The sequence below is a fragment of the Leptonychotes weddellii genome, chromosome 3 (genome assembly GCF_054177405.1).
Source record: "Leptonychotes weddellii isolate Sample4059 chromosome 3, ASM5417740v2, whole genome shotgun sequence".
Taxonomy (NCBI): domain Eukaryota; kingdom Metazoa; phylum Chordata; class Mammalia; order Carnivora; family Phocidae; genus Leptonychotes; species Leptonychotes weddellii.
Window position 1 is genome coordinate 115,849,601 of NC_138371.1, and position 26,838 is coordinate 115,876,438.

General features: G+C 37.6%; 1 protein-coding gene across 2 annotated transcripts in view; it reads right to left on the bottom strand.

Moving 5' to 3' along the window:
• The window catches only part of CCDC169 (coiled-coil domain containing 169), a 48,722-nt gene extending 24,569 nt beyond the window's left edge, over positions 1-24,153 (bottom strand). The window contains exons 1-4 of one of the 2 annotated variants that reach the window (XM_081814828.1): positions 23,607-24,153; positions 22,072-22,151; positions 11,442-11,552; positions 11,309-11,349 (exon numbers count right to left, since the gene is read on the bottom strand). In XM_081814828.1, the coding sequence (XP_081670954.1) occupies positions 11,309-11,349; positions 11,442-11,552; positions 22,072-22,151; positions 23,607-23,635 (261 nt within the window). In that variant the 5' untranslated portion in view covers positions 23,636-24,153. The remainder of the gene's footprint in view (positions 1-11,308; positions 11,350-11,441; positions 11,553-22,071; positions 22,152-23,606) is intronic. The other variant, XM_031025887.2, reaches the window with a different exon arrangement.
• Positions 24,154-26,838: the final 2,685 nt, after the last annotated feature.

The following is a 26,838-nucleotide window of genomic DNA, read 5'->3' on the forward strand; positions in this document are numbered from 1 at the left end:
AGAGGGGAGGGGGGTGGGAGGATGGGTTAGCCTGGTGGTGGGTATTGAGGAGGGCACATTCTGCATGGAGCACTGGGTGTTATGCACAAACAATGAATCATGGAACACTTAATCTAAAATTAATGATGTAATATATGGGGATTAACATAAGAATAAAAAAAATAAAAATAAATAAAAATAAAAAAAAAAGAACAGTGGTTGCCAGAGGTTGGGGGTGGACAGTGGGAAGGAACAGGTGGAGCACATAGGATTTTTAGGGCAGTGAAAATACTCCGTATTATAGTACAAGGATGGATATATGTCACTGTACATTTTCCAAACCCACAGAATGTACAATACCAAGAGTAAACCCTAAGGTAAACTATGGACTTTGGGCGATTATGAGGAGTCAATGTAGGTTCATTCCAGTAATGTTGATAATGGGGAGGCTATGCATGTATAGGGGTAGGGAGTATGTGAGAAGTCTCTGCACCTTCCTTCTAATTTTGTTAAGAATCTAAAACTGCTCTAAAAAAAAAACGGTATTAAGAATCACTGAAGTTACTGTAGTATAATTTTAAAGGATTTCTGATGTTCATAATAATCTTTTAATGGATAACTACAAATACCTTGCTTTTAATGATCCAGGGTATTTAATGACTAACACAGTTTTTACAAAATCCAGAATGTATTCTCGTTTTCTCCCCAGGACAATTTTTTAAATTAATTAATTAATACCTTTTTTTTTTTTTTAAAGATTTTATTTATTTATTTGAGAGAGAGAATGAGATAGAGAGAGCATGAGAGGGGGAGGGCCAGAGGGAGAAGCAGACTCCCTGCTGAGCAGGGAGCCCGATGCGGGACTCAATCCCGGGACTCCAGGATCATGACCTGAGTCGAAGGCAGTCGCCTAACCAACTGAGCCACCCAGGTGCCCCAATTAATACCTTTTTTAAGAGCAGTTTTAGGTTCTTAACAAAATGGTTTTATCAAAGGCACATATTCTCTCATTGCATCACTTATAATTCATTAGAAGACCCAAACTTAATGTTCTTCATCTTTCCAAGGAGCTTGTTTTAGCTGATTATATAATTAATGGTCAAATACTAGAAAACTATACCTGAAAAGACATACTAAAGCCATAGCTAAATTGAAGATTCCACTGGAAATTAACCAAAAAGAAATTACATACACAAAAATTAATTCTTCTCTTATCACAGAGGAGCTGTTTTGTTTTGTTTCAGATACTAATCAGCACTTAATATTTCACCTATGCTCGTGCCTTAATTTGCTTGGAAAAGGTCACTTCCAACGGTACACTGAAACAACAGGGTAAGAATAAGAAATTTCAGGACACTTTTACATACCTGAAAGCAAATATACTTAGTTGGTTTTTTTTTTTCTTAAGGCCCTTTCTTCTATCCTAAGTAAAAACGAAGCTCTATTAGCCAACTTTTTAAGCAATGGTAATTGCTATACTAAAGAACATATAAAAACTACAAGTAAAAAAACCACTCTACTGAATGCTTACAAGAGACAAATATGAGAATACAATTAATCACAGCTCCAAGATATGCCGTACTTTTCAATGAACGCAATTGCCATGAATGAATACAGCCTTCTGCATGCTTAAATACCAAGTGCCCCCTTGTGGACAACGTTGTTATTAGATTTATATATAAAATCTGTGTTACTTGTTTTGTGATTTGAGGCTACACACCTGTCTCCAAACTGACACATGATCTTTGGGGAGAACACAAATCTGGTGATATCTGGGACAGACATCAGGAAGCAGTCTCAGATGGATTCTACAGATCTACCACTAGCCAGATGGCTAGTGGGAATTCCTTTTCTTGCTTTGTTTATACCACATTCTTGAGAATCCAAGATCCCTTCAGTAGCCCTTTCACTATGTGGCTGATATATCACTTTATTTTTCTTTTTAAAGATTTTATTTATTCATTTGACAGAGAGATAGAGAGAGAGCACAAGTAGGCAGAGTGGCAGGCAGAGGGAGAGGGAGAAGCAGGCTCTCCGCTGAGCGGGGAGCCGGACTCGGGGCTCGGTCCCAGGACCCCAGGATCATGGCCTGAGCCAAAGGCAGCTGCTTAACCGACTGAGCCACCCAGGCGCCCCTGATATATCACTTTAAACACAAATATATTTAGGGATGTCAATAGTGCTTTAGGCTCACTACTATTAACGCCTGGTTATTACGTTCTAAAATATATATTTATGACTTTTAAAACAAAATTTCTAAGAATGTTCTGAAGGTGGAAATAACCAGAATGAACCCACTGGGAGCCTGACTGGATGCTGCAGTGAAGTAACAGTTCCCTGGAAGGTCCAAACTGGGCTGGATGTTTGTCCAGGACCCCATGAAGCAGCATATCTAAAAGAAGAATCTGACTCACAATATAGGGAATCACATTTGGGAAAATGGTATGGGGCATCAGGATGAACAAAAGAGTAGGGCGATGATTAAGGACATCGGAAGTCAGCATGTAGAACATAAATGGACCAAAACAGAGAATGATATGAGAGGAGAGTCTTGTTTCTTTAAAGGCTCAAGTGCATGATGAAGACACTAGTCTGGCTGTTTGAATTTGTAAGACTTAAAACCATCTCTTCCTTCATGCTTTTCCTGCTAAGCAGGGCAAGGAGAGAGATTTTATGGTTTGTCCTAAGGAAAGTTGAAACATACTTCAGAAGGGAAACTAGGTAAATATCCAAAAGTTAATATTTCAAGAAGTAAATTGACCAAAGGATTAACTTGCAAAGAGGACAATTCACCTAGGATTCTAAATTTACCAATTTATCAAAAAATTGCTTTTAAGAGAGTCTTCCATGCATGTGAACTTAAAACCGAAACATATTCTTTTTCTGAATATATTTTTCAATGATGATATTAAATGCTAAGCCATTTTCATAAGTTTCAGTTCTTAACAAATTGAACATTCTTTAAAATGCTAGGGTTAGGGGCGCCTGGGTGGCTCAGTCGTTAAGTGTCTGCCTTCGGCTCAGGTCATGATCCCAGGGTCCTGGGATCGAGCCCCGCATCAGGCTCCCTGCTCGGCGGGAAGCCTGCTTCTCCCTCTCCCACTCCCCCTGCTTGTGTTCCCTCTCTCGCTGTGTCTCTCTCTCTCAAATAAATAAATAAAAATCTTTAAAAAAAAAAATTTAAAAAAATGCTAGGGTTATAATCATAAGAATGTATTCAAAGATTTAGATTTCAGCAAATTAATTTCCTATAACTTGATTTTCTACAAATTGATCAAGAGTCTTCCAGAGAACATTTAATGTGAAACTCAACATTTTCCTAAATAATGTTTCTCTGTTTCCATACTTTCTCCTTCATGTCTTCCATCACCAGATAGCCTTGTAGGCTTTGGGAGCAGGATCTTCTGTGCTATCTCCATCTGACTGACAGAGTGTGTGTTCTGGAGAGGTTTCCCTGAAAGGACCAAGATGTCTGGGTATAATGAGAAACAAGGGAATGCACTGATTGGAAAAAGAAGCAGAGAGAAATAGAAGTGCTATGGTCTGAACGTCTGTGTCCTCCCCAAATTCATACGTTGAAATCCTAATGCCTCAAATGATGGTATTTGGGAGATGCTCTGGTCATGAGGGTAGAGGCCTCATGAATAGGATTAATGCTCTTGTAAAAAAGACTCTACAGAGGTCCTTAGCCCCTCCCACCATGTGAGGACACAACAAGAAGGAGTCATCTCTGAACCAAAAATCAAGCTGTGTTACCAAACACCGTATCTGCTGGTACCGTGATCCTGGACTTCCAGACTCCATAACTGTGAGAAGTATATTTCTGTTGTTTGTAAGCCACCTAGTCTGTGGTATTTTTTTATAGCAGCCAAAACAGACTTTAAGGTAAGGGGTCATCAGTTTTATGATTCCTAATGAATCAACGAACAGGACTTCCACCATGAAACAGAGTTGACCACAGGGATACGGTAGAACTTTTTGATAAAGGTTTTATAGTAACTTTTCACAAGAGAGGCTATCTTTCTCTGAGGGATCTAGATCCCCTAAATCTGTTATTGTTGTTGCTATTTTATATATAATAGTGCTTTGCAACAGAACCTATTGAGATGTCACTAAAAAATACAAATGCCCAGGCCTTATCCCAGACCTACCAAATAAGGATCTCCAGGGGTAAGCCCAAGAATGTGCATTTTTAATAAATTATTCACATGATTCTTACACAGTTTGAAAATTAAAGGACCACAACTCTACATATTGACCAGCAACTAGGGACATGGCAGTGCTGGACAGTAAAGGAAAATAGGGAAGTAGAGAGGCCAATCATTGTTCCTGTTTGCAGCACAGTGTCATAGGTACTAAGCTTGAGTGGGCCTAAATAAATTAATCAAAGAGAGAAGACATCAATTACCAGTATGCTAATAGTGACAGTAAAGCACTGAAAGACTACTCAAAACATTGCTGGGGAACCACCTATGGGGCTGTGTACCAGGAGCGATAAAGTTCTGATAAAGAGTTTAGCTGAATCCTCAGCTTCATATTCTAACTGGAGATTAAAGAAGAAGTCTAGAGTCCCATGTCAGAACCTGAAAAATAGCTACTGCTCATCAGAGACAACACAGCCTCATTATCCTTAACTTTTAGTCATCTGGAATGCTTAAAACAGATTCTAGTCTTCCAGTGAATGGCTATAGATCTTTGCTCAATACACCAGGAAATTCTTGGAGGTAGGCACTAGGTTCTTCTGCTGGATGTAAATAGAAGGGGTTAGAAAATGTCCACCCAGCAATCCCAAGAAAAGTAAAAGTTCAGTGCTTTTTGTTATATCCCTGGAGAGGCCCCTGCTTTCTGGAAAGGTACTAAAAAACCACAGAGTTCTACTATACTTTTAAGAGGTACCAGAAGATTCACAACTTATATAACAGCACAGCTGAATAAGTGAAAACATATTGCACAACTTACCCTTGTCCTTATTTCCTTGAAATGGGCTAAGGTTAATTTCACAACAGACTTGTTCTAATGAAACTTAGAGCTCCCTCTAAAGTTCCCATTATCAAGGAAAGGGAAGAAGGGAACTAACACTTTATCAAGGGAAGTGCTTACTGTGTTAGGCACTGTGCTATTTGCTTTAGACATCTCCAATAATCTTCATGACAAACTTGCAAGAGAGCTTAATTAACTTCATTTTACATATGAGGTAATTAAGCCTCAGAGAGATGAAATAATTTCCTTAGTGCTCCATAGTTTGAATTTGAACCAGGACAGTCTAATTCTAAAAAGCCAAGTTTCTGGGTAAAGTGGGTTACACCCACTCCATTGTCTCATTCCTTCTTTTCCACTACACCACATTTTCTTTCCTTTTTTTTTTTTTTTTAAAGATTTTATTTATTTATTTGACAGAGAGAGACACAGCGAGAGAGGGAACACAAGCAGGGGGAGTGGGAGAGGGAGAAGCAGGCTCCTCGCAGAGCAGGGAGCCCGATGTGGGACTCGATCCCAGGACCCTGGGATCATGACCTGAGCCAAAGGCAGTCGCTTAACCGAATGAGCCACCCAGGCGACCCCCCACATTTTCTTTCAATAGCCTACCTTCTAATTTGCTTCTAACCTGCTTACCTTCTTCCCCTTTGAATCAATAATGTGCTGGAACTTCAGACCATGTGCTTTATCCTACCCTGCACCTGAAATTTCTTGAAGAACATTCTTCTGCTGAACCTTCATTAAACCCTTCTCCTCCCTTGGCTTCTGTGATATCACTCTTTTCCAGTTCTCCCCTCTCCCTTTCTCAATAATTTTGTTCTCCGTTATCTTCACTGAATCGCCTCCTCAGCTAACTAAGTTTTCGTATTCCCTAGGGTTCCATCCTTAATCCTTCTTTTCAGACTTTGTATTTCTTTTTGAATAATCCCATACTTTCATGACTGCAGGTGACACTGATGACTCCACGATCTCTCTATTCAGAGAGACAACTTTCCATAGTCTAAAACCATGTCCAGGTGCTTGCTGATCACTATCATCTGTATAATACACACAAAACTAAACTCATTTCCTAACACTCCGCCTGCTTCTGATTCCTACAATGCTAGTCACTGTAATCATTGTTCAAGGGAGAGTCCTTAATCTTCCTCCAATCCTCTCCGAGTCTCACCTGAGCATCCATGTACTCATAAAATCCGCATTCCTAAATATCTCTTCAATCTGTCACACTGCCTCCATCCCCATATACTACTGCCCAAGCTGAACAACTCACCTTCCCTTACCTGGACTGTTACAAACGTGTCCTATCTGGTTTCCCTGCCTCAAACCTCACCCACCCTGGGGAAGCCTTTCTCCATGGGGGGGAGGGAAGGCTTTTAAACTGTATATTAAATACTTCAAAAGCTTCCCACCACATATAAAAATGTTCACGTGCATACAAAATCCTTTGTTATCGAGGCTCTGCTTATATTTCCAGTCTTATCTCCCATCACTTCTTTTATTTATTACAGACCTACAGAACTAACTGCAGACCTGAGGTGTCTTTTGATTGATCCAGAGGGATTTTATCATTATTTGAAAATGTGCAAATCCCATGATATAAATATTTCACTCTATGTGCACTACAGCAGTGGTTCTCAAACTCTGGTGTATATCTGAATTATCTGGAAAGTTAATAAAGAACTCAGAAGTGGCAAGCTGGTTGAAGGACAGGGCTGGCCTTTGTATTTTTATGAAGTTCCCTACGTGATTCTGTTACCTACCAAAGTTTAAGGACCACTGCCTTAAAGCTAGGGCCAGCAAACTATAGCCTGAAGACCAAATCCAGCCACAGGCTGTTTTTGTAAGCCAAGATTTGTTAGAATAAAACCCTACCTATTAATTTCTCCTTTCACACTACAATGGCAGCATCAAATAGTTGCAGCAGAGATCAAATGGCCTGCAAAGTTGAAAGTGTTAACTATCTAGCCCTCTACAGAAAAATTAGCCAATTCTGGAGGAACACTTTGTATCAGGAGACATGTATAAGTATGTTCCCTGCGGCAATGTTTGTCACAGTGAGATTTTGAAAAATCCCCAATGTACATAAATAGGGGAATAAATAAATTAAGATATGTGTTATTATACTATATATGTATAGTAGAATACTACGTAGCAAATAAAATTTACCAGATCTTTATGCATTAACATGGACAAATAAAAAAAGGATGATGTGTACAATATATTTTTACATGCATTTTTAGACACAATATCTGGAAAAAGGTATTTAAAAATAAATTAGAATGGTATATACCAAATCCATGATCATACTTGCCTATAAAGGGAAAGAGACACAAAGGGAATGAAAGGGTCCTCAACTCCATAGATTGTTTTCATTAAAACATTTGAAATCAAAAAGTGACAAAAATTAAAGATTTGCTAATACTAGAATATACTGTTTGCCATATTATCCTCTGTGGGTTTTATTTTATTCAAAATTAAAACCACAAATAACCTAAAATATTCAACTATAGGGAAAAGGAATTGAACATTAATAATCCAATGCAATGAAATGTAATGTAGTTCTTAAAAATATACATGAATAAAATATAACATAAGAAATTATTGGTTTAATTGTCCATGATTAGTACAGGACACAAAATTGTCCACAAAATAGGGTTAATATTATATATATTTTTTATTTTATTTTATTTTATTTATTTATTTTTTTAAAAGATTTTATTTATTTATTTGAGAGAGAGAATGAGAAAGAGAGCACATGAGAGGGGGGAGGGTCCGAGGGAGAAGCAGACTCCCTGCTGAACAGGGAGCCCAATGCGGGACTCGATCCTGGGACTCCAGGATCATGACCTGAGCCGAAGGCAGTCGCTTAACCAACTGAGCCACCCAGGCGCCCAATATTATATATATATTTTAAAAGTGTCATCCTTATTTATTCCTTTTTGGGGTTCATTTATTTATTGGGTTGTAATTTTTAATCAATATACATGCATGCAGAACTTTAAAAAAAGAGGTCAATAGTAGATATATTTGACTTAATATTTATCTTTGTCTTTTATTTTCCAAATAGTATTAAATGAATACATATTACTTTAAAATGAAATGGTACTTAGGGTGCCTGGGTGGCTCAGTCATCTAAGCATCTGACTTTGGCTCAGGTCATAATCTCAAGGTCCTGGGATGGAGCCCCCAGTTGAGAGTCAGGCTACCTGCTCAGTGGGGAGTCTGTTTCTCCCTCTCCCTCTGCCTCTCTCACCCCCAATCCCCACCCCCTTGTGCGAGCTCTCTCTCTCAAATAAATAAAATCTTTAAAAAAAAAAAAAAGAAATGGTACTCATTGAAAGTGATCTTGTGTGGCAAATAGAGCTAATTGCATAACAGATACTCATTCTACCCTTCTTCCTACTACTATGCTCAGTAAAACACTAAATTTCCCCGCCTTTCTTGCAATACAGGAGGCCATATGATGCAGTTTTAACCAATGAGATGTAAGGGGAGACTGTGTGCAGCAAGCTGGAAAATGCTTTGAAAGAAAACAAATTTGACTGGCCTCCACTTTGCCATTTTCCCTTCACCTACTTCTTTCTATTGAAAGAGAAGGTGAAGCAGGTGAGAACGTGAAGCAGCCATCTTGTGAGCATGGCAAACAAAAGCTATTCATTAAAGGACGGCAGAGTGGAAAGTCAAGTCAGGAGCCTGGAGGAGCTACTTTGCCAATGGGGACTGCATCCCTCTAACACTTCCTGTTATGTGAGAAAACAGAACCAAACACCTTACTTGTTTAAGCCTTTCTCTTACATGCAGCCAAATGTAACCCTTTACTGAAACATCTTGCTAAAATTAAATATTAATAAATTATACTGCTGAAAGGCACTTTAAAGATTATCTCATCTATAGTACCTGAGGATGAGAAAAATAATCTTCAAAAAGGTTGAAGGCTTGAAGCCAGTCTCTATCAGAAATTTACTCACTTAAGTGAATCCTTGTTCTAAAATATTAAAATCAAGTCCACTTTAATGATCCAGTTTGTAAATTACTTTTTTAATATTTATTTCTTTTTCAAATGGTAACATTTTTTAAAAATTACATACATATTGGTCAAAAATTGGTATTCATCCCTGTTTTTGCCCATAAGCAAACTTGAAATTTGAAGTTACTCAAAATTAGTATTCAAACTGACATCAATTTCTTAAATATGTCTGTATAGGTTACTCTTAAAGACCAAACAATCTACAACAAGGATAAAGAATCAGTAAATTTACAAATAGTGTTTGAATTCATATCCTATCCCCCCAAAACAATTTAAACCCTTTTCTCTAAATATCAACCTAATAGAAAATGTCTGCATTTCATTAAAAGTATGTGTCTGAATTTCATAAATATTGTTTTTATATAAAGAATAAGACTTAGTATACTATCTTTTTCCTTGAATAAAAGACTTCATCATTAGATACAGGATTCTTGGATCCCAGTGCTTTTTGCTCAGTAATTGGCTACTTCCACCACCAGCTCTTTGGCTGGTTTCCTAACACCTGCTGTTCATACAAACTCCTCCCAGATTCCACTGTATAAGAAAACCCAAATACTCATGCATGCCTATGCTTACAGAATAGAGAGAACCAGTTCCTTAAACACCTGAACTTTCATTATCTTTCTTTTCTGCTGGGTACATGGCCCATTCTTGGTTTTTTTAACATTTCTTCAGTCCTTTACTGAAGAGAAATATAATTCTCTGCCTCCAGATCTAAACATCTTAGAGAACCACATTTTTTTTTCAAGAATAACACAAACTCATCAAAGGAAAGAAATTTTTTGTCAACATGAGTATGTTACAGAGTCTGAGGTAGCAATTAGAAAACCAATCAACTGCTTCTTACATATGCTGTAAATCATCATAGCAGGTCCCACCAGCACTTACTGCTATTCTCCATAAGGCTGGTGATACCCAATTTCTTGAGCTAGCACTGAGGATGAGTTATCAAGAAACTGGGAGTCAGAATATTTTATGTTCTGTAGCTAGTATTCTATATTTTATATTCTATAGGTAGAATTAAAATCCTATCCACAATTAATAAAGACAAGGCTTAAAATAGCCCTTGCGGCAATTTCTAAATACCACAAGATGGGGATACGACTCCATGATTTTTCCTGACTTTCCAAGACACAGAAATAAAGGTATTTCTGGGTTGAAAATAACAAGAGGTGGAAAAATTAGGTTATTTCTCCCCTGATTTATTATTTTTAAAACTATGATATTTTTCTGTATTTTTCACTAAAGATCTGCAGTTATTCAAAGAGCAATCTCTATAATGCTCTGGTCCTCAGGACCTCTGTGAATATAGCAGTCAGTTAAGTGCTCTACATAAAGCTATTAAAAAACATGTTATTTCTGATAAGCAGTATAGAATGGCTGTTGGCATAGTACGATCTAGTCAAACGGGCATATATTTTTTTAGAGAAAGAGAATCGACCTCCACATTTCCAGACTGTGTGATTCTGAGCAAATCACTTAATTGTTTTAAGCTTAGTGTCACATGTATTAAAGGAAATAATATTAAATTTTATCTCATTGGGTTGTGTGGTCCTGCCAATTTAGCAGCGTATTGTATTTTCATTTTCATATAAAGTACCCTTGATTTTTTATGATTTCCATGTTTTTCTGAATATTCTTGAAATAAAAATTCATCATGAATTCTAAAGAAAAGGCTATTTCCAAGAATGCTCGAGACCCGCATAAGTCATGCTTTAGGTCTTCTCTACATTTTAAAAAATAAACATTTAAACAAATGAGAAACAAATGTGCTTTGTAAAGTATAAAACATATAAATTCAAGTAATTTATCAGGAGGAAAGGCTGTCACTAGGGCAACCCAAAGAAAAAGTAGGTCAATCAGTGTAATAAGGTTTCTTTCATGTTATAGAATAATTTTATGGGTTCTCTGTTGGATTTTATACATTGTGTGAATGTGAATGTATGTATGTATATATCTACATGTGTATATGTATATTCCAGAGGAACTAGAATGGAAATGTTTTTAGATTGGTATGAAATATATTTGTGTTTAATAGGCTCTTTTAGGTCACAGGAAGTAGATACACTCAGGTTCTACCTGGACTGACTATTGAGATTCTTTTCTTCCATTTTGTTTGTACCTGCAACCCTGACCAGCTTTATGAGGTGGAGATTAAGTTGAAGGATCTGCTATAGGATTCCTTACTTCCTAGAAACAGTTCCACTGAACAAAATATTTTGGAACTTGCCACAGTCTTCAAACATTTTTTGGAACCTGTCTAAAAAAAAAGTACATAATTTCTTTCCTTCAATTATTCTTTTTGTTTAACCAGCTTTTACTCACCACTGGCATTTGTTCATAGACACAGATAGAAGACAATCCATCTACAACAAAACAAATATGAAAATATTAACAATTAATATTTTATCATTTTTAACTCAACTTATAAAACATATATATATAGTTGCTTTTGTACCTGAAGGATTTCCACGGATTTTTTCCATTTTCTCTTCTAGAGAAACAACTTGCTTTTCTAGTTGATCATTCAGTTCAAGTTGTGTCTCATAATGAATTTTCCATTCACCACCTGATTGGAAAAGTGGGGAAAATCAAGATCATCTTGTCACCTCTCATTTATTTACATTAATCAGCTCATTTAAATCTCCTTTAAAACAACATTAATCAGCTCAATCTTACTGTACTTGACTTTGTTAGCAATGTAGATGAACAAGAGTGAACTAATTTTTAAGTATGCATTTCTCTGTTAGATAGGATCTTTCAGATTGCAGACAGTAGATTCATAGTCAGATTACCACACAGCCAGACTTCACTAGAATTATTGTGATTCCTGGTCTCCTTATCTCCTTAGTCCTTTAGTTCCTCACATATCCTTATAAGGAATTCTATTAGAGGGACTATCGGAACATGTTTCTTTCCTTGGAACTTGAAATATCCATACCTAACAGCCTAAATAGTTCTAGCTTCCACCCAGCGTCATGTCCATTTTTTTTCCTTTGCAAACAAATTCTTAAGTACGTTTAACAATTACCACTTACATCTTTGCTATGTATAAAGTACAGAATGTTTCACATATATTAACTAATTAATCCTCATTTGAAAAAACTTTGTCACCTATTTTACAGATGAAGAAACCATGGCTCAGATATGTCAAATAACATTCTCAAAATGAAAAAGCCAATAAATGGAGCAACTGGGGTTTGAACCCGGTTTTATCTGACTTCAAAGTGTATCCTCTTAACCGTTATGCTAATACATGCAGCTGCCTATTCAGGCATCTTCTCTTATCCTTAAGCAGGTTTCTTTCACCAAGCCCCTTTGGTTATTAAGGCCAAAACATCTGTCTTATTGCTATAGGAGGATAGGAGAATACAGCCTAGAATTAAAACATCTTTGGTCAGCTTCAAGGCCCAAAGCTAATTTTTTTTAATCTTGAAAATCACACTTTATAGAGAGAAAAAAGACGGCTTGCTTCTAAACTTTAAATGCTCTTTACATATATGAGACAGTTTCTGCTCCATCATAGTTGATGGAGGAATCTAAGTAGGAAGAGTATTAGCACATACCACTGGCGTCAACCTCCTCAACCCAGCCACATATTTCCCTTAGCCTCCTCATCTCTAGTAAATATAGTGTTCCAAAAACAGAAGCAGGAACACCCTCCCAAACTGAAGTTGAAAGTCATTAATCCAAATGCTTTAGGAAAAAGAAGGAAAGAGAAGCCTGAGAGACTGAACATTTATCCAAAAGATACTACTGAGTCCAAATAGATGGAATTATCTGTATAACTGGCTAGCTAGTCTCTTTGTAACTGGACCCTTTTCCCCACTATGGGAATAGGGGCTTCAGAGCAAAGTCAGAAGTTACCAAAAAATTAAGAATGTAATTTATTTTTAGTACATCCGACTATAGTCTAGAAATGTTTGCCTCCACTTTAAAATACTATTGATCTAGAGATCCTCAAATAAAGTAAGCCTAATATTATACTATCATTTATTAATGTTAATAAGTGCAAGGCCCTGGTGGTAATGATGTCAATATTCGCGTTCCCCAATGTGATGAACTGATCTCAAATGTACACACTCAAATGTGTAACTCCTTCAGTATACACAGATGGCTCCGGATTATAGGGGACAAAAGACAAAGAGAAAGCATATGGACTGCTGAATTATAGAAGAAAATTTTAAAATAGCAGTGTCTATAAAAAATAGGAAAAAATAGACTTATGCTGTTGTGGGATCACATTGTGACTTTCATGGGCCCTTGTGGCACTTTTGCCTTTATGGGCCTCTTCCTCTGTAAAAAAATATTAAAAATTCTACTTTACTACCAGGTTGGTATAAAGACAAGTATAGTCCAGACTGGATAATATTCATTTTTTCTTCTGAATTTAAAATAAAATATCTCATTGGCCTCTAAAAGTATCACACAAATCACATCAACTTCCTACTTATCAAGTATTTCCTTTTTCTAAAAAAGGACCACACCGATTATTTCTTTCTCTACCACATCTTGTTCTGTGATAACCCAAAATACCCAAAATATTAAGGTTTATCATTTTTGCATAATTCTTTATCCATCTTTAAAATATAATAATGTTTAAATTATATTTTCAATTGGGAATAAGAGTGGCAGTTAAAAGTAGCAAGTTTTTTGAATAGGCTTGTTACTAAGGGAAGGTAAGAGACATCTGAAACACCCAAATAAGAGATGTGGTGCTATCTTTGAGACAGCCACAATATACTTGACACCAAAAAAGATGATCCCTGACCTCTAGCACAATAGCAGCCAACCTATAAAGGCCAACAATAAACTTACAATAAACCATATTTAAAATAGAGATTATGAGGATAAAAGTCTAACAGAAACATTTGTGTCTCTTGGTGGAAAAAATACCCTGAGCAATACTTCCATGAACCATTGCTCCTTCAGTAATTCTAAAAACAAACAAGAACCAAGCACCAGTTTTTTAAAAAGATTTATTTATTTTGAGAGAGAGAGAGAGTGCATGCACAATTGGGGGTTCGGTGAGGGGAGGGGCAGAGGGAGAGAGAATCTCAGAGCAGACTCCCCACTGAGCATGGAGCCCCATGTCAGCTGGATCTCTCAACCCTAAGGTAATGACCTGAGCCAAAATCAGGAGTATGAAGCTTAACTGACTGAGCCACCCATACACCTGAAACAAGCACCAATTTTTAAAGAAAAATCAAATTACTTTGCATTATCAAAGAGGGATCTTGGCTAGGATCAGTGCAACAAAAAGCAAAATCAAACCAAAATTTGAAACACTGTAGAAATTTGATTCATGGCCAATTTTATGAATTGACCTTGAAAGAGGAAGTTCATAAAGTAACAGAAAATTAAATTATGGGATGCGTGGGTGGCTCAGTCGGTTAAGGATCTGCCTTCAGCTCAGGTCATGATCCCAGGGTCCTGGGATGAAGCCCCGTGTTGTCCGGCTCCCCGCTCAACACAGGAGTCTGCTTCTCCCCTCTCCCGCTGCCCCTCCCCCCACTCGTGTGCTTGCTCTCTAATAATTAAATAAAATCTTTAAAAAAATTAAATTAGGTAGAGCCCTATCTTTTAGATATGGATTTTTTGTTTCTTTCTTTTCTTTTTTTTTGGTCTAAGAGAGATAGCAGTGTTAACAAAAACAAACAAAGCCCCACTAAGCAACAATGCCAAATAATACATTTTTAAGTGTTAAAAAGAACGCAGTTGAATTGGTTGAAACTTGACTCTACATAGACTTTAATAATTCAGTCATGTTTAATTGTGCTGGTCACTGTATTTATAATGATAAAAGTGATGAAGTTACATTAATTTGCACAGACTTTGTAAAATAAGAAAATGTTAACAAGGAAAGGAAAAAGCCTAATATGTGGCACTGTACTGGGCACTAGGGATACAAAAATTAAGATAGACACAGTCCCTGCAGTCAATCAGCAGTAGGACATGTGGTGGTGGGGGGAGACACATGGCCAGAACATTTGAAAAAACTTGGTTAAGTAGATGCTATGGAACACACAAAAGGACATCCAATCTGGAAGGTGGCAGAAGACACTGAGACATAGGGAGGTCAAGACTGAAGAGGCTCAGGAAATGCTCTTGGGGGAAATGACATTTGTTCCAAGCCAGAGGAGGTGAGAAAGGATATTGAAGCAGCAAGAACAGCATGAACACAAATACCAACATGTCAACAAAGGGGAGGATACAATGGTGCAGAGTATCTCCTGTGGTAAAGATGCCCCCAACCAAATTTTCAGATTTCATGAGGAAAAATATCCCCAAAGTAGGACTAATGAGTTTGAGTCATATCTCTACCACTTACTAGCTTATTTATGTGATTTTGAGGAAGTTACCTTTCCTGTGCCTCAATTTCTCATCTCTAAAATAAGGAAAATTGAAGTTCCTGTATTATAGGATATTGGGAGGATTCATTAAAATATGTAAAATTGCAGGGCACACAGAAAATGCTATAAAATTACTGTAAAATTGTTCTCTAAAAGGGTAGCACTATATTGTTAGAAGTAATGTATAAAGTTACAATTTCACTTAAAAAAATCTTTACTTCTTCAATAGCAACAAACTGTACGTGTTTCAATTCAATTCAAGTTTCTTTGAAGAAAGAACAAATTGGATATTTTCCATCCTCATAAATTGTCTCTGTTCTACTTATATGTATCTACTGGGAACTTTGTTTTTTCTAATTGAATTGCAGAGGATATAGATGTAGTGAAAATATGGACCTTTTGTCCATCATGTTGGCTACTAATATATTTCCCATATTGCTGTTTGACTTCTCATAGTGGTTTTTTTTTTTTTAGTTAAAAGGTATTTGTCAAACCTAAACATATTTACCTCAGTGATTTATTCTTAAACTAAAAAAGGCCTTTTTTTACCCATAAAAAGATATATATTCATCAATATTTTCTTGTAATTAAAAAAAATGTTAAACCCTATAATGCATCTGGAAGGTTTTAGAATTAAGTATAGAGTGAAGATCTAAAGGGATTTTTTTCTAAATGTTATACCAATTTTCCAAACAGAACTTACTGAATAATTCATCCCTTTTCCTTTAGCGCCTTTAAAAGACTATGTGATGACACAAATTCCAATAAAACATTATTGGTAATTGGCTCTTTGGTTCCAATTCTCTGCCCAGAAGCCTCTTCTCAAAGTTGGGCAGGCAGGCCAAAGTTCTTATTTCTTGGTGGTGGGAAAAGGTCCAGATAGTAATTAGAAAGTTGTTGGTGGACTGACCCCCCCCCAAATTCCTGTGTTGAAGCCCTAACCCCCATGTGACTTTATTTGGACATAGGGCCTATGAGGAAGTGCTAAATGTTAGAGGAGGTCAAAATGGGTGGGGCCCTAACCTGATAGGGCTGGCACCCTTATAAGAGGAAGAGATACCAGAATTTGCTATCTCTGCCATGAAAGAAAACAATGAGAAGGTGGCCATCTGCAAGGTAGGAAGTGGGCTCACTAGGATCCAAATTGGCCAGGACCTTGATCTTAGATTTCCCAGCCTCTAGAACTCTGAGAAAATAAATTTCTATTGTTTAAGTCACCCAGTTTATGGTATATTGTTACAGCAGCCAGAGCAGACTAAAACAAGGATCATTTGGTACTTTCCTATTTCAATGTATGGTTCAGGTTTTGTTTGTAATAATCTATTTCCCACAAGTCTCATAAATGAAAATAGTTTTCTCCTGTTTTGCATAGGTAATTGGAAGATAATTGAAAAGATGGAGTTTTTAAAAATTAACAATAACCTGACCCTGAATTTCACAGCATTATAATATGGTTTTAATAAACCAGAATCTGTTTCTATTCTATCTGCTATGGGCTGAGTTGTGTCCCCTCCCTTCCTCCTCCCAAATTCATATGCTGAAGTCCTAACACCTAGGACTCAGATGTGACTCTATTTAGAGACAGGACCTTTAAAAGAGGTAATTAAGGGAAAAAAATACTACTAATAAAAAATAAATAAAAAAGGTAATCAAGGTAAAATGAGATCATATGCGTAGCCATAATCCAATATGACTGGTCTTATAAGAAGAGATTAGGATACAAACAGGTATAGAGGGAAGACCATGTGAAGACATGGGAATGATGGCCATCTACAAACCAAGGAGAGAGGACTCAGAAGAAATCAACCTTGCCAACATCTTGATCTTGGACTCAGCAAGGCATGTGCTAAGGCTGCAAACTTTCCCAATTTCATTTTATTCCAGGGTTTCTTTCTAGTGTAAAATCTCTTATGTTGAAAAAGGTGAGAATTCTGGTTAAACTGTTATTACTGCCTTATAGTCATAGTCTTCTGCTATCCTTCATATAGGTTCTGAATATTTCTTATCAAGGATATTGTCATATGTTTTATAGTTTGGGCTGAAACTGGGAGCACAGTCATTTAAAAACCCTATTGTTGAACTGGTTTTTGGTGTTTTTTTTTTTTTCCCTTAAATAGGCATTTATTCCATTACTACATCTAACCATTTCCTAATTCTTTATTAATATAGTTTTTCAATTGATCTCTGGAAAATTCTGGATATCAAATTATAGAAGCTAAAAATTATAATTTTATCTCTTCCTATCTAAAACCTACAACTCTTACGTCTGTTTCAAATTTTATTGCTTGACTGAAACTTTCAAAAATATTAAATTTTAATGGTGGCAGCTGGAATCTCTGGTTTTGTTGTTGTTGTTGTTGTTTTCCCCAGGAATAGGAATGCCTCTAATGTTTCATCATTAAGTATTTGGCCAGTTTAAGATAAATAGAAGTGTTCTTCTGTTAAAAAAAAAAAAAAAGGAACATAAATTGAATTTTATCAAAACATTTTTTAGCATTTACTGAGATGAGTTAGAAAACTATTTGATCTGTTAATATATTAGTCAATAGTCAAGGGGCTTGTGGATAGAAACCAGCCTATAAATGAAGATTCAAAAGAGCTGAAAGGAGAGGTCCCAGATGGAGATGTAAATTTTTGTGTTGTCAGTATACAACTGGGATTTAGTAGCTTATGGTCAGAGGAGATCACCTAAGTAGTGGGTGCATGAGTTCAAGAGAGAATTCATGCCTGTGCTGGGCAAATCCAGCCCATTTCTAACCCTAGATGAGCAAATGTCCCAGAGCCTCAGTAAATCAAGTTTCTCTTCTCTAGATGAAAAAATAGGGGCGCCTGGGTGGCTCAGTTGTTAAGCGTCTGCCTTCGGCTCAGGTCATGATCCCAGGGTCCTGGGATCGAGCCCCGCATCGGGCTCCCTGCTCGGCGGGAAGCCTGCTTCTCCCTCTCCCACTCCACCTGCTTGTGTTCCCTCTCTCGCTGTGTCTCTCTCTGTCAAATAAATAAAATCTTTAAAAAAAAAAAAAGAAAAAATACTGAGAAGTAAACAAGCATAAGAGGTAGAACAAGTAGAGGCTAAGAGTGTGAGCTTTGATGCCAGAATGCCTAGATTCAAATGCAGGTCACTCACCACTTCTGTAGCCTTGAGAGAGATATTTAAGTCTCAGCCTTTCATCTATAAAATGGGGTAATAATATCTTTCTCAAAGTTTCAGTTTTTAAAATACACTTAAAGCTCTACACAAATACTGATTCTTCTCATTTTTTTAAAAAGTGACCTGAACATCCTTTCCTGTTCTTTGTCTTGTCACTGAGCTTTAAGATGAACTTCAAATTTAATCAAAACATAAACCACTTTTGTGCTCACTTCAGCAGCACATACACTAAAATATAAACCACTTTTTCTGCATATAGTTTCCTATGAACCCTAAAGGGCTTCAAGAGGCCACTAGGGGAATGTGAAGTCCTTTGAAGTTGTATTTGCCATTTAGCCTAAAAATTAACACAGTTACAAGCCAGATAGACTAAACAAATCTCTGTCACTCTCTGACGAATAGTCTCTCTGTCGAATAAATAAATAAAATCTTTACAAATCTTAAAAAAAAAAAGAGTAGAAATAGAAACCACTCTTGAAGAGTTCTGCTGTACATAGAGCAGTGAAAGATGACAGTAAAAGAGGAAATGTGGGGCCAAAGGGGTTTGTCATTTGTTTTTTCAACAAAATAAATTCAGCCCATTTGTATCCTGTTGGGAATGATCCAGTGGAGAAGGGAAACAGTGCAAGAGAGGACAAATGCTGGAGTGATGTCCTTGGTAGATAGAGTAGTTAGGATCTATCATATAAGTGGAGGAGTCACCTTAGATAATAACATGCAGAAGAACAGGAGGGAAGGGAGAGGATGTGCAAAGATGCAGGCAGGTGGGTAGCTTTCTTGGTAGAAATGTGGAAATCTGATAGCTTCTCTTTTCTCTTTGAAAGTAAGCTCATTAGCTGTTAATGAGATGGGGAGAAGGGTGATGGAGATTTGAGGACAGTGGTAAGTATGAAAGAATCATCTAAACAAATGTACCCAGAGTTGCCACTTGTGCATCTATTTCTTTTATAATATGAAAAAGTAATAAATTGGGCGCTGGGGTGGCTCAGTCGGTTAAGCGTCTACCTTCAGCTCAGGTCATGATCCCAGGGCCCTGGGGTCGAGTCCCACATCGGGCTCCCTGCTCAGCAGGAAGTCTGCTTCTCTCTCTCCCTCTGCCTGCTGCTCCCCCTGCTTGTGCTCTCTCTCTCAAATAAATAAATAAAATCTTAAAAAAAGTAATAAATTTATTTTAGAACACCTTTAATATTGCCCTATTGGCTTCAGGATCAATACAAACTAATTAGCATCATATCAAAGACTATTCTTCATTTGTCTTCTTCATAAACCTTAATCTCATCTCCTGTCATATTCTCAGGACAATCTATATTCCATCTTTATCAATTACATAAGAGTTCTCCTCAAATGGCATTATGTTTAATGCTCCCTGTGACAGACTGTATTTTCCAAAGATGACTGAAATAATATATCCCATCCCCTATATTCTTCTGTACTGTGAACTTGGTAAGTAGAGTTTCCTTCTGCATCCCCTTGAAACTGTGACTGTTTTGACCAATAGAATATAGTGGAATTGACATTGTACCAGTTCTGGGAGTATTTTGGAATGCTTGCTGTTGGGATACATCTTCTTGGAACCCAGGCACCATGCTATGAGAAGCAAAAGCTACAAGAGCCGTGAGTAGGTATTTCTGATAGGCAGTGCCCCGCTGGGCTCCCAGCCAACAGCCAGTATCAGACGCTGGCCATGTGAGTGAGTCATCTGGGAATGTCCAGCCCAGATGAACCTTCAGATAACTGAGCTCCAGACACCTGACTGTAATCACATGAGACCCCAATTACTAACTTCCCAGGTGAACCGTCAATCCACAAAATTGTGAGATAATTTGCTAATTCAAGCCCCTAAGTTATTAGGTGGTTTGCTATGCAGCAATAAATAACCAGAACTGTTCAATGCTGATGTGGTAGATAGCAGTTGTCATAGCAATAGTGGTACTGGTGGATAGATGATCTAGGAAGAAATGATATGCTATATAATCTTAGCAAGTTATTTAAATTCCTAAATTCCATTTTTCCATAAATGGGGTTAATTATAAGCACCTCACCTGACATAGTTCCTGGCTTTAGTTAAAGAAGGGGTATATGTTTCTGACCCCTTCACCTTACGGTTTAGCTTTGGCCCACGGAGGAAATAACTTTCTTGTCCATCATTTTACCTTTTCTTTTTATACGCACATACCAGCTCCTCCCCATGAGAAGATTTAGTGATAATACGATTTGTTGGGCTTACGTTTTACTAATGGGCATGGTTATTGAATTTCATGTGTATCTGTGAGTGTGACCTGCATATCTGTGCATGTGACCTGTTTTGTAACTGGATAGATGAGAAAATTCCAGCTAGCCTTGCCAGTTCAACTACTTGGTAAGTGCATTCACAATCTCCCCCCACAAAGCCAGTTATATATATCCCAGATATAGACTGGAGACATAGGAAGCTACTTCAGCCTTAGGACAAAGTAGTATTCTCCAATCAAGCTTTAAAGGAGCCTTGGGTACTTTAGAAAAGTAGCATTTTATTTATCATATGGTTACTAATTCTGTTTGTTCATGGCTTCCCCAATAGAAGAAAAGAAAAGTATAAATGGGTTTAAGAACCAAAGTCCAGGGATACCTGGGTGGCTCAGTTGGTTAAGCCTCTGCCTTTAGTTCAGGTCATGATCCCGGGGCCCTGGGATGGAGCCTCACATCCAACTCCCTGCTCAGTGGGTAGCCTGCTTCTCCCTCTCCTCCCCACTCGTGCTCTCTTTGCTATCTCTTTCTCTCTCAAATAAATAAAATCTCAAAAAAAAAAAAAAAGAACCAAAGTCTACCCCCTTAACCCTAAGAAACTCCTATTGTTCTTTAGCATTCAGTTCAAGCACTGCCTCCTCTGGAAAGGCCATCTTTATGTCTTCATCCAAGTTATATTAGGTTCCCTTAACAGAGTTTCCATTTCTCCTACATCTCTTCTAATATTTACATTTTTGTTTGATACTTTGTCCCAAGAGTCAGTGAACCTCTTCAGAGCAGGGAAAAGTCTTCCATTCAAAGTGTTGACATATGACAGGGTCTCAGTATTTGTGGAATGAATTAATATCTTCTATACATTACAACTTTTAAGGATATATGGGTATGTGGGCCTACGGGTGTGTGTGTGTGTGTGTGCATGTGCACAACACTCACCGCGCACCATCCGTCCCCACCCCGCCCTGCCATTCTTCCAACACAAATAGCCAAAACCTAGATAAAGATTTTAAAGTTATAGCCAAATCCAGAAGTTAAGATATAAGGGGTATTACTTGAGTTAAATGGAAAACTTGTGGCATTTTATTATTTACCAAAAACAATAATGTATTGATGTCATGTAATAAAGGTTTTGCTGATTGATGAACATTTTGGACTTGTAAGCAGATAATTATGCAGTAACATATTTGACACTGAAATATTAGTTTTAACAGCCTCTATAATAAATTATTATTAATGCTGCCAAAAAACAGTACTGAGACCTTGGTACTATTATTTCCTATGTATAATTTAATGCACTATAGGTATCTTGGCAAAATAAACAATAATTATACAAGAGTCACATATAAAAATATTTACTTATATACCTTCATCATCAGAATTGAGTTTGGCTTCCAGTTCCGCTATCTTGCATCTTATTTCAAGCATTGATAGTTGCACTATATCCCTATTATTAAAAATATCTTGTTAATTATGATCCAATTATAATATGAAAATAATAATACATAATAACACACTACTACTTTAGGAACAATTTATTATAAAACATCACTTAATTGAAGGCATGGTTGAGAATCAGAAATCAGGCAAATGGAGGCTTCTGATTACCAAGGTCCATTATATGCACTAAAGCTCCCGGTGACCATTAGAAACCCTTTACTCTTACTTAAATATGATCCCAAGAAGTTGTTATCTGGTTTCTCAAAGCCCAGCAAATTAACTGGGATGAGAGAAAGGAATAGCTAGGGCAACAGGTAACTGAAAACCTGAAACAAACAGGAAAAAAGAAACACTAATTAAAAAAAAATACACAGAGATTATCTATTTAGGACATCAGTAAATTAGCACATTAATTATCAAAATATGTCAGAATCATTTATGTAATATGTATCTTTGATTGCCTATTATGTCAAAGCTTCGTGCTAAATGCTGAAAATACTACAGTGAATAAATGAACTGAACAATGACAATAGCAGCGGCTAACTTCCATCGAGTGCTTATTATAAGCCGATGTTAAGTGCTTTACGTACTTTTCACTCAATCCTGGCGACAACCACACGAGGTGTAATGATTTGTACACCAATCTTAGAGTTGAGAAAACTGAAACTTAGTGGTTCATTAACTTGCCCAAGATCATGTAGTTACTGAGTGATAAGAGCTGTGATTTGAATTTATGCAGGATTCCTCTAAAGTGCTTGCTTTTATACTCTGACTCAGGCAACACAACTGCTTCCCAGAATGCTTACAGTTTAATATCAGACCAAGAAATAGCCAAGCAATTAAAAAAGTGTTGTTAGAGCTACTATAGAGGCAAGCACAGAAAGCTTTAGGGACACAGAGGTGAGTCTAACTCTCATGGGGCCTGCTGGTGGGACGGGGGGTATTAAAAAAAATACTTAAAATGTTTTAAAGATTTAATACAAAGTATGATATTGAGTATTTGTAAAAGTATATAGGAGGGGCATTATTTTTACAAAATGTCACCATTTCTTAATTTCTTCTAAAGCGACGAAAGACAAGCATAACTAAACAAAACCTTTGTTTCTCTGAAACAGAAAAGCTCAATTTAGTGGAACGTGAAAATCAAACACATATTTTAGCATTACAGCATACGCACACAATACACTCCATTTGATTTGATCCTAAAGACAGAAAACTCCTACCTCAAAATCTGCCTATTTTTAATACCAAACGCTTAATCAAAGAGGCAAATGAATCTTTCCTATAAAATAGTTTTTAGATGTCGCCAGGTCTGCCCGGGTATTAATCAGACTGCTGGCGTCACATCGACCTCAGTGGCTTCAGCTCTCAACAGCAGGGCACACACCGGTGCATCTCCTCTGGCGGCTTGTACCTGAACCCGCCACCCGCGCCGCAGTCCGCGCGCCGCCCTCCAACTCACTTCAAATGGATTTCCTCCAGTGACTCCATTTTCAGGCGGTCAGTGCTCACGCCGTCGAAGTTGTCGCCTCTTCCTTCCTCCGTACTGTCGGATCAGAAACGCCTCACGCCCTTCCCCTCTCACAGCTAAGACCACAACACCTGCAGGGACACCCAGAAGCTGGGAAGGCGAGCACTGTCAGGAGCTGTAATCATGATGTACTGACTCACAGTGGCCCGCTCCCCGGCACCTCGCGGTGACGTCACAGGGCATCGCCCCGGGGGCGGAGGATGGCTTACCGAGGCAGTGCGGGAGCAGAACACAGGCAGCGGCGCCGCGGAGTGTAGCTACGGAAAGAGGTCTTCAATGTCCTGGAAACACGTTGTCAGAAAAGCGCCTCTCAAGGCCCAAAAGCTGAGGCTCCATTCCTTTTCCCAAACTGGTGGAAGGGGGATGTGTACCAGCTAGCTACGTTGCTGACTGTAAGGGAGTAGAGAACTGTTGGCCCTGGTGCTTTTTTTAAACACTGACCCAGGCCTGATGTTCACTTTACTCCTAGCCCTTGTTAGGAAAATGCTGAATCCAAGAATGGCTGTGCCTTTCTTTGCTTCAGTTTATTGGATACTACAGGCTCTGGTTAGGAGTGTCTGAGGAGCAGACCTTGAGAAGGCAGGGCCTGAACTCTGACTCTGAGTTTCCAGTACACATTATTCTTTGTTTTGCCAAATCTGGGGACTGTCCATGGACATAGTTCAAAGCTGCTTTCAACAGCTTGAAGTTTCACGCTTGTATTTGTAATCACAAATTTTGCATTCTGCTCCTGATATGTTTGTGCTTTAGTATTATCCCTGGCTCCCATCCATCTTTGAGTAGAAAGATGGGCTGCATTTACCTCTGACTTCTCTGGTACATTTTCCATATCCTGAATCAGTTTGAGACGTGTGAGCATGGGACCATGTTTTCTGACACAAATCAGCACAAGTATTCTGGTAAAGAATTTTATTCTGCTTATTGCTTCATCTTTAGTGTTGAGAAGAGTGACCCTTGGTAGTGGTCAGTAAATACATATGCCCATAGGATACTCTTTCAAAGATTTTTTTTTTTAAGCATAAAAAGCATACTTGATAAATGCTTGTTTCATTTGGTTGCTGCTTACCAACATATTTTTGGAAACTGGATAATTTATGGGAAAAATAGAAAAAACTTTTGGACCTATGGTTGCTACACTTGTTTGTACAAAATGGTAGAATAGTTCACTGGGTACATGATGGAACTAAGGCAAGTCTGCAATTAGAAAGTGGGTTTTAAAGGAGAGAAGGGAGGGTGCCTGGATGGCTCAGTTGTTACGCGTCTGCCTTAGGCTCAGGTCATGATCCCAGGGTCCTGGGATCAAGCCTTGCTTCGGGCTCCCTGATTGGTGGGAAGCCTGCTTCTCCCTCTCCCACTACCCCCTGCTTGTGTTCCCTCTCTCACTGTCTCCCTCTGTCAAATAAATTTAAAAAGAGAGAGAGAAGGGAGATTCCGGAAATTTGGAGACACTCTGTATTGGGAGATGTTTTAAGCATGGGGACAGTTTGGAATTTAATTGTTTGAATTGAACATAAGTGTAGTAAGTAGCACATTTGACTGATACTGTTTAGTGTCCAAAAGAACAACCCAGATCTCTTCAAAGAGAATTTGAAGCATTTTGAGAAATTAGTTCAATTAATAGCAATTTAGGGTTTAGTATATACAAAGTGATTTGTAAGAGATGCGAAATATGTTCACTGCTTTAAAAAAAAAAACCTATGGTTAATTTAAAAAGTTTAATATGAAAGAATTCCATCAATTAAGTCATGTGGTATGGCAAATCCTTTACTCCCACTTTTGTGCTCAGCCTGAGACAGGTTGTGGGGAGCAAGTTGCAGGTCTCCTCTCAACTACTCACCAGTGTCTATTCCCTGCCTTGCTGGCTTCCTTCGTTCTTCCCCAGACAGAATTCTTAGTTTTTGTCTGACATAGACTGAAGGGGTGGGGGTAGGAGTGAGCTGGGGATGGTGGAAGGATGGTTATGTATTCTTTCAAATCTTTATGATTTACACCTAAACAATAGCTTTTGAAATATCAAAAGCCAAGAATTGATGTTTTTGTTCTCTCATTTCTTTGTAGAACTCCCTGCTTCTTTGGGTCAGGAGGCTCAAGAATTCTCTCCACCTCTAATGCTACTTCCAGATCACTACTCTTCCATCCTCATGTAAAAACCCACTCCTCTGATATGCATGCCTTTTTAATTTAAAAAAAAAATTTTAATTCCAGAATAGTTAACATAGTGTTATATTAGTTTCAGGGATATAGTGATTCAACAATTCTATGCATTACTCAGTGCTCATCAGGATAAGTGTACTCTTAATCCCCTTCACCTATTTCACCCATCCTCCCACCCACCTTCCCTCTGGCAACCATCAGTTTTTTCTTTATATTTAAGAAGCTGGTGGGTTTGTTTTGTTTTGGTTGGTCTTTTTTGTTCATTTGTTTTCTTAAATTCCACATATGAGTGAAATCATATGGTATTTGTTCTTTCTCTGACTTACTTCACTTAGCATCATATTCTCTACATCCATCCATGCAGTTGCAAATGGCAAGGTTTCATTCCTTTTTCTAACTTTCCATTATATATATTATATATGTATATTATATAATGTTTTCTTTATCCACTCATCTATTGATGGACACTTGGGCTGCTTCCATAATTTGGTTATTGTAAATAATGCTGCAGTAAACATAGAGATACATATATCTTTTTGAATTAGTTTTTGTATTCTTTGGGTAAATAGTAGTAGTAGAATTACTGGATTATATGGCAGTTCTATTTATTTTTAGGAACCTCCATGCTTTTTTCCACAGTGACCATACCAGTTTGTATTCCCACCAGCAGGGCACAGGTGTTCCCTTTTCTCCACATCCTTGCCAACACTTGTTTCTTGTGTTTTTGAGTTTAGCCAATCTGACAGGTGTGAGGTGGTATCTCATCTTGGCCATCTGTCTTCTTTGAAAAAATGTCTGTTCATGTCTTCTGCCCATTTTTAATTGGATCATTTGGCTTTTTGCTGTTGTTATAGAAGTTCTTTATATATTTTGGATACTAATCCTTTATTGGATATGATTTACAAATATCTTCTACCATTCAGTCCGTTGTCTTTTAGTTTTGTTGTTTCCTTTGCAGTGCAGAAGCTTTTTATTTTGACATAATAGAGTTTTTACGGTTTCAGGTCTC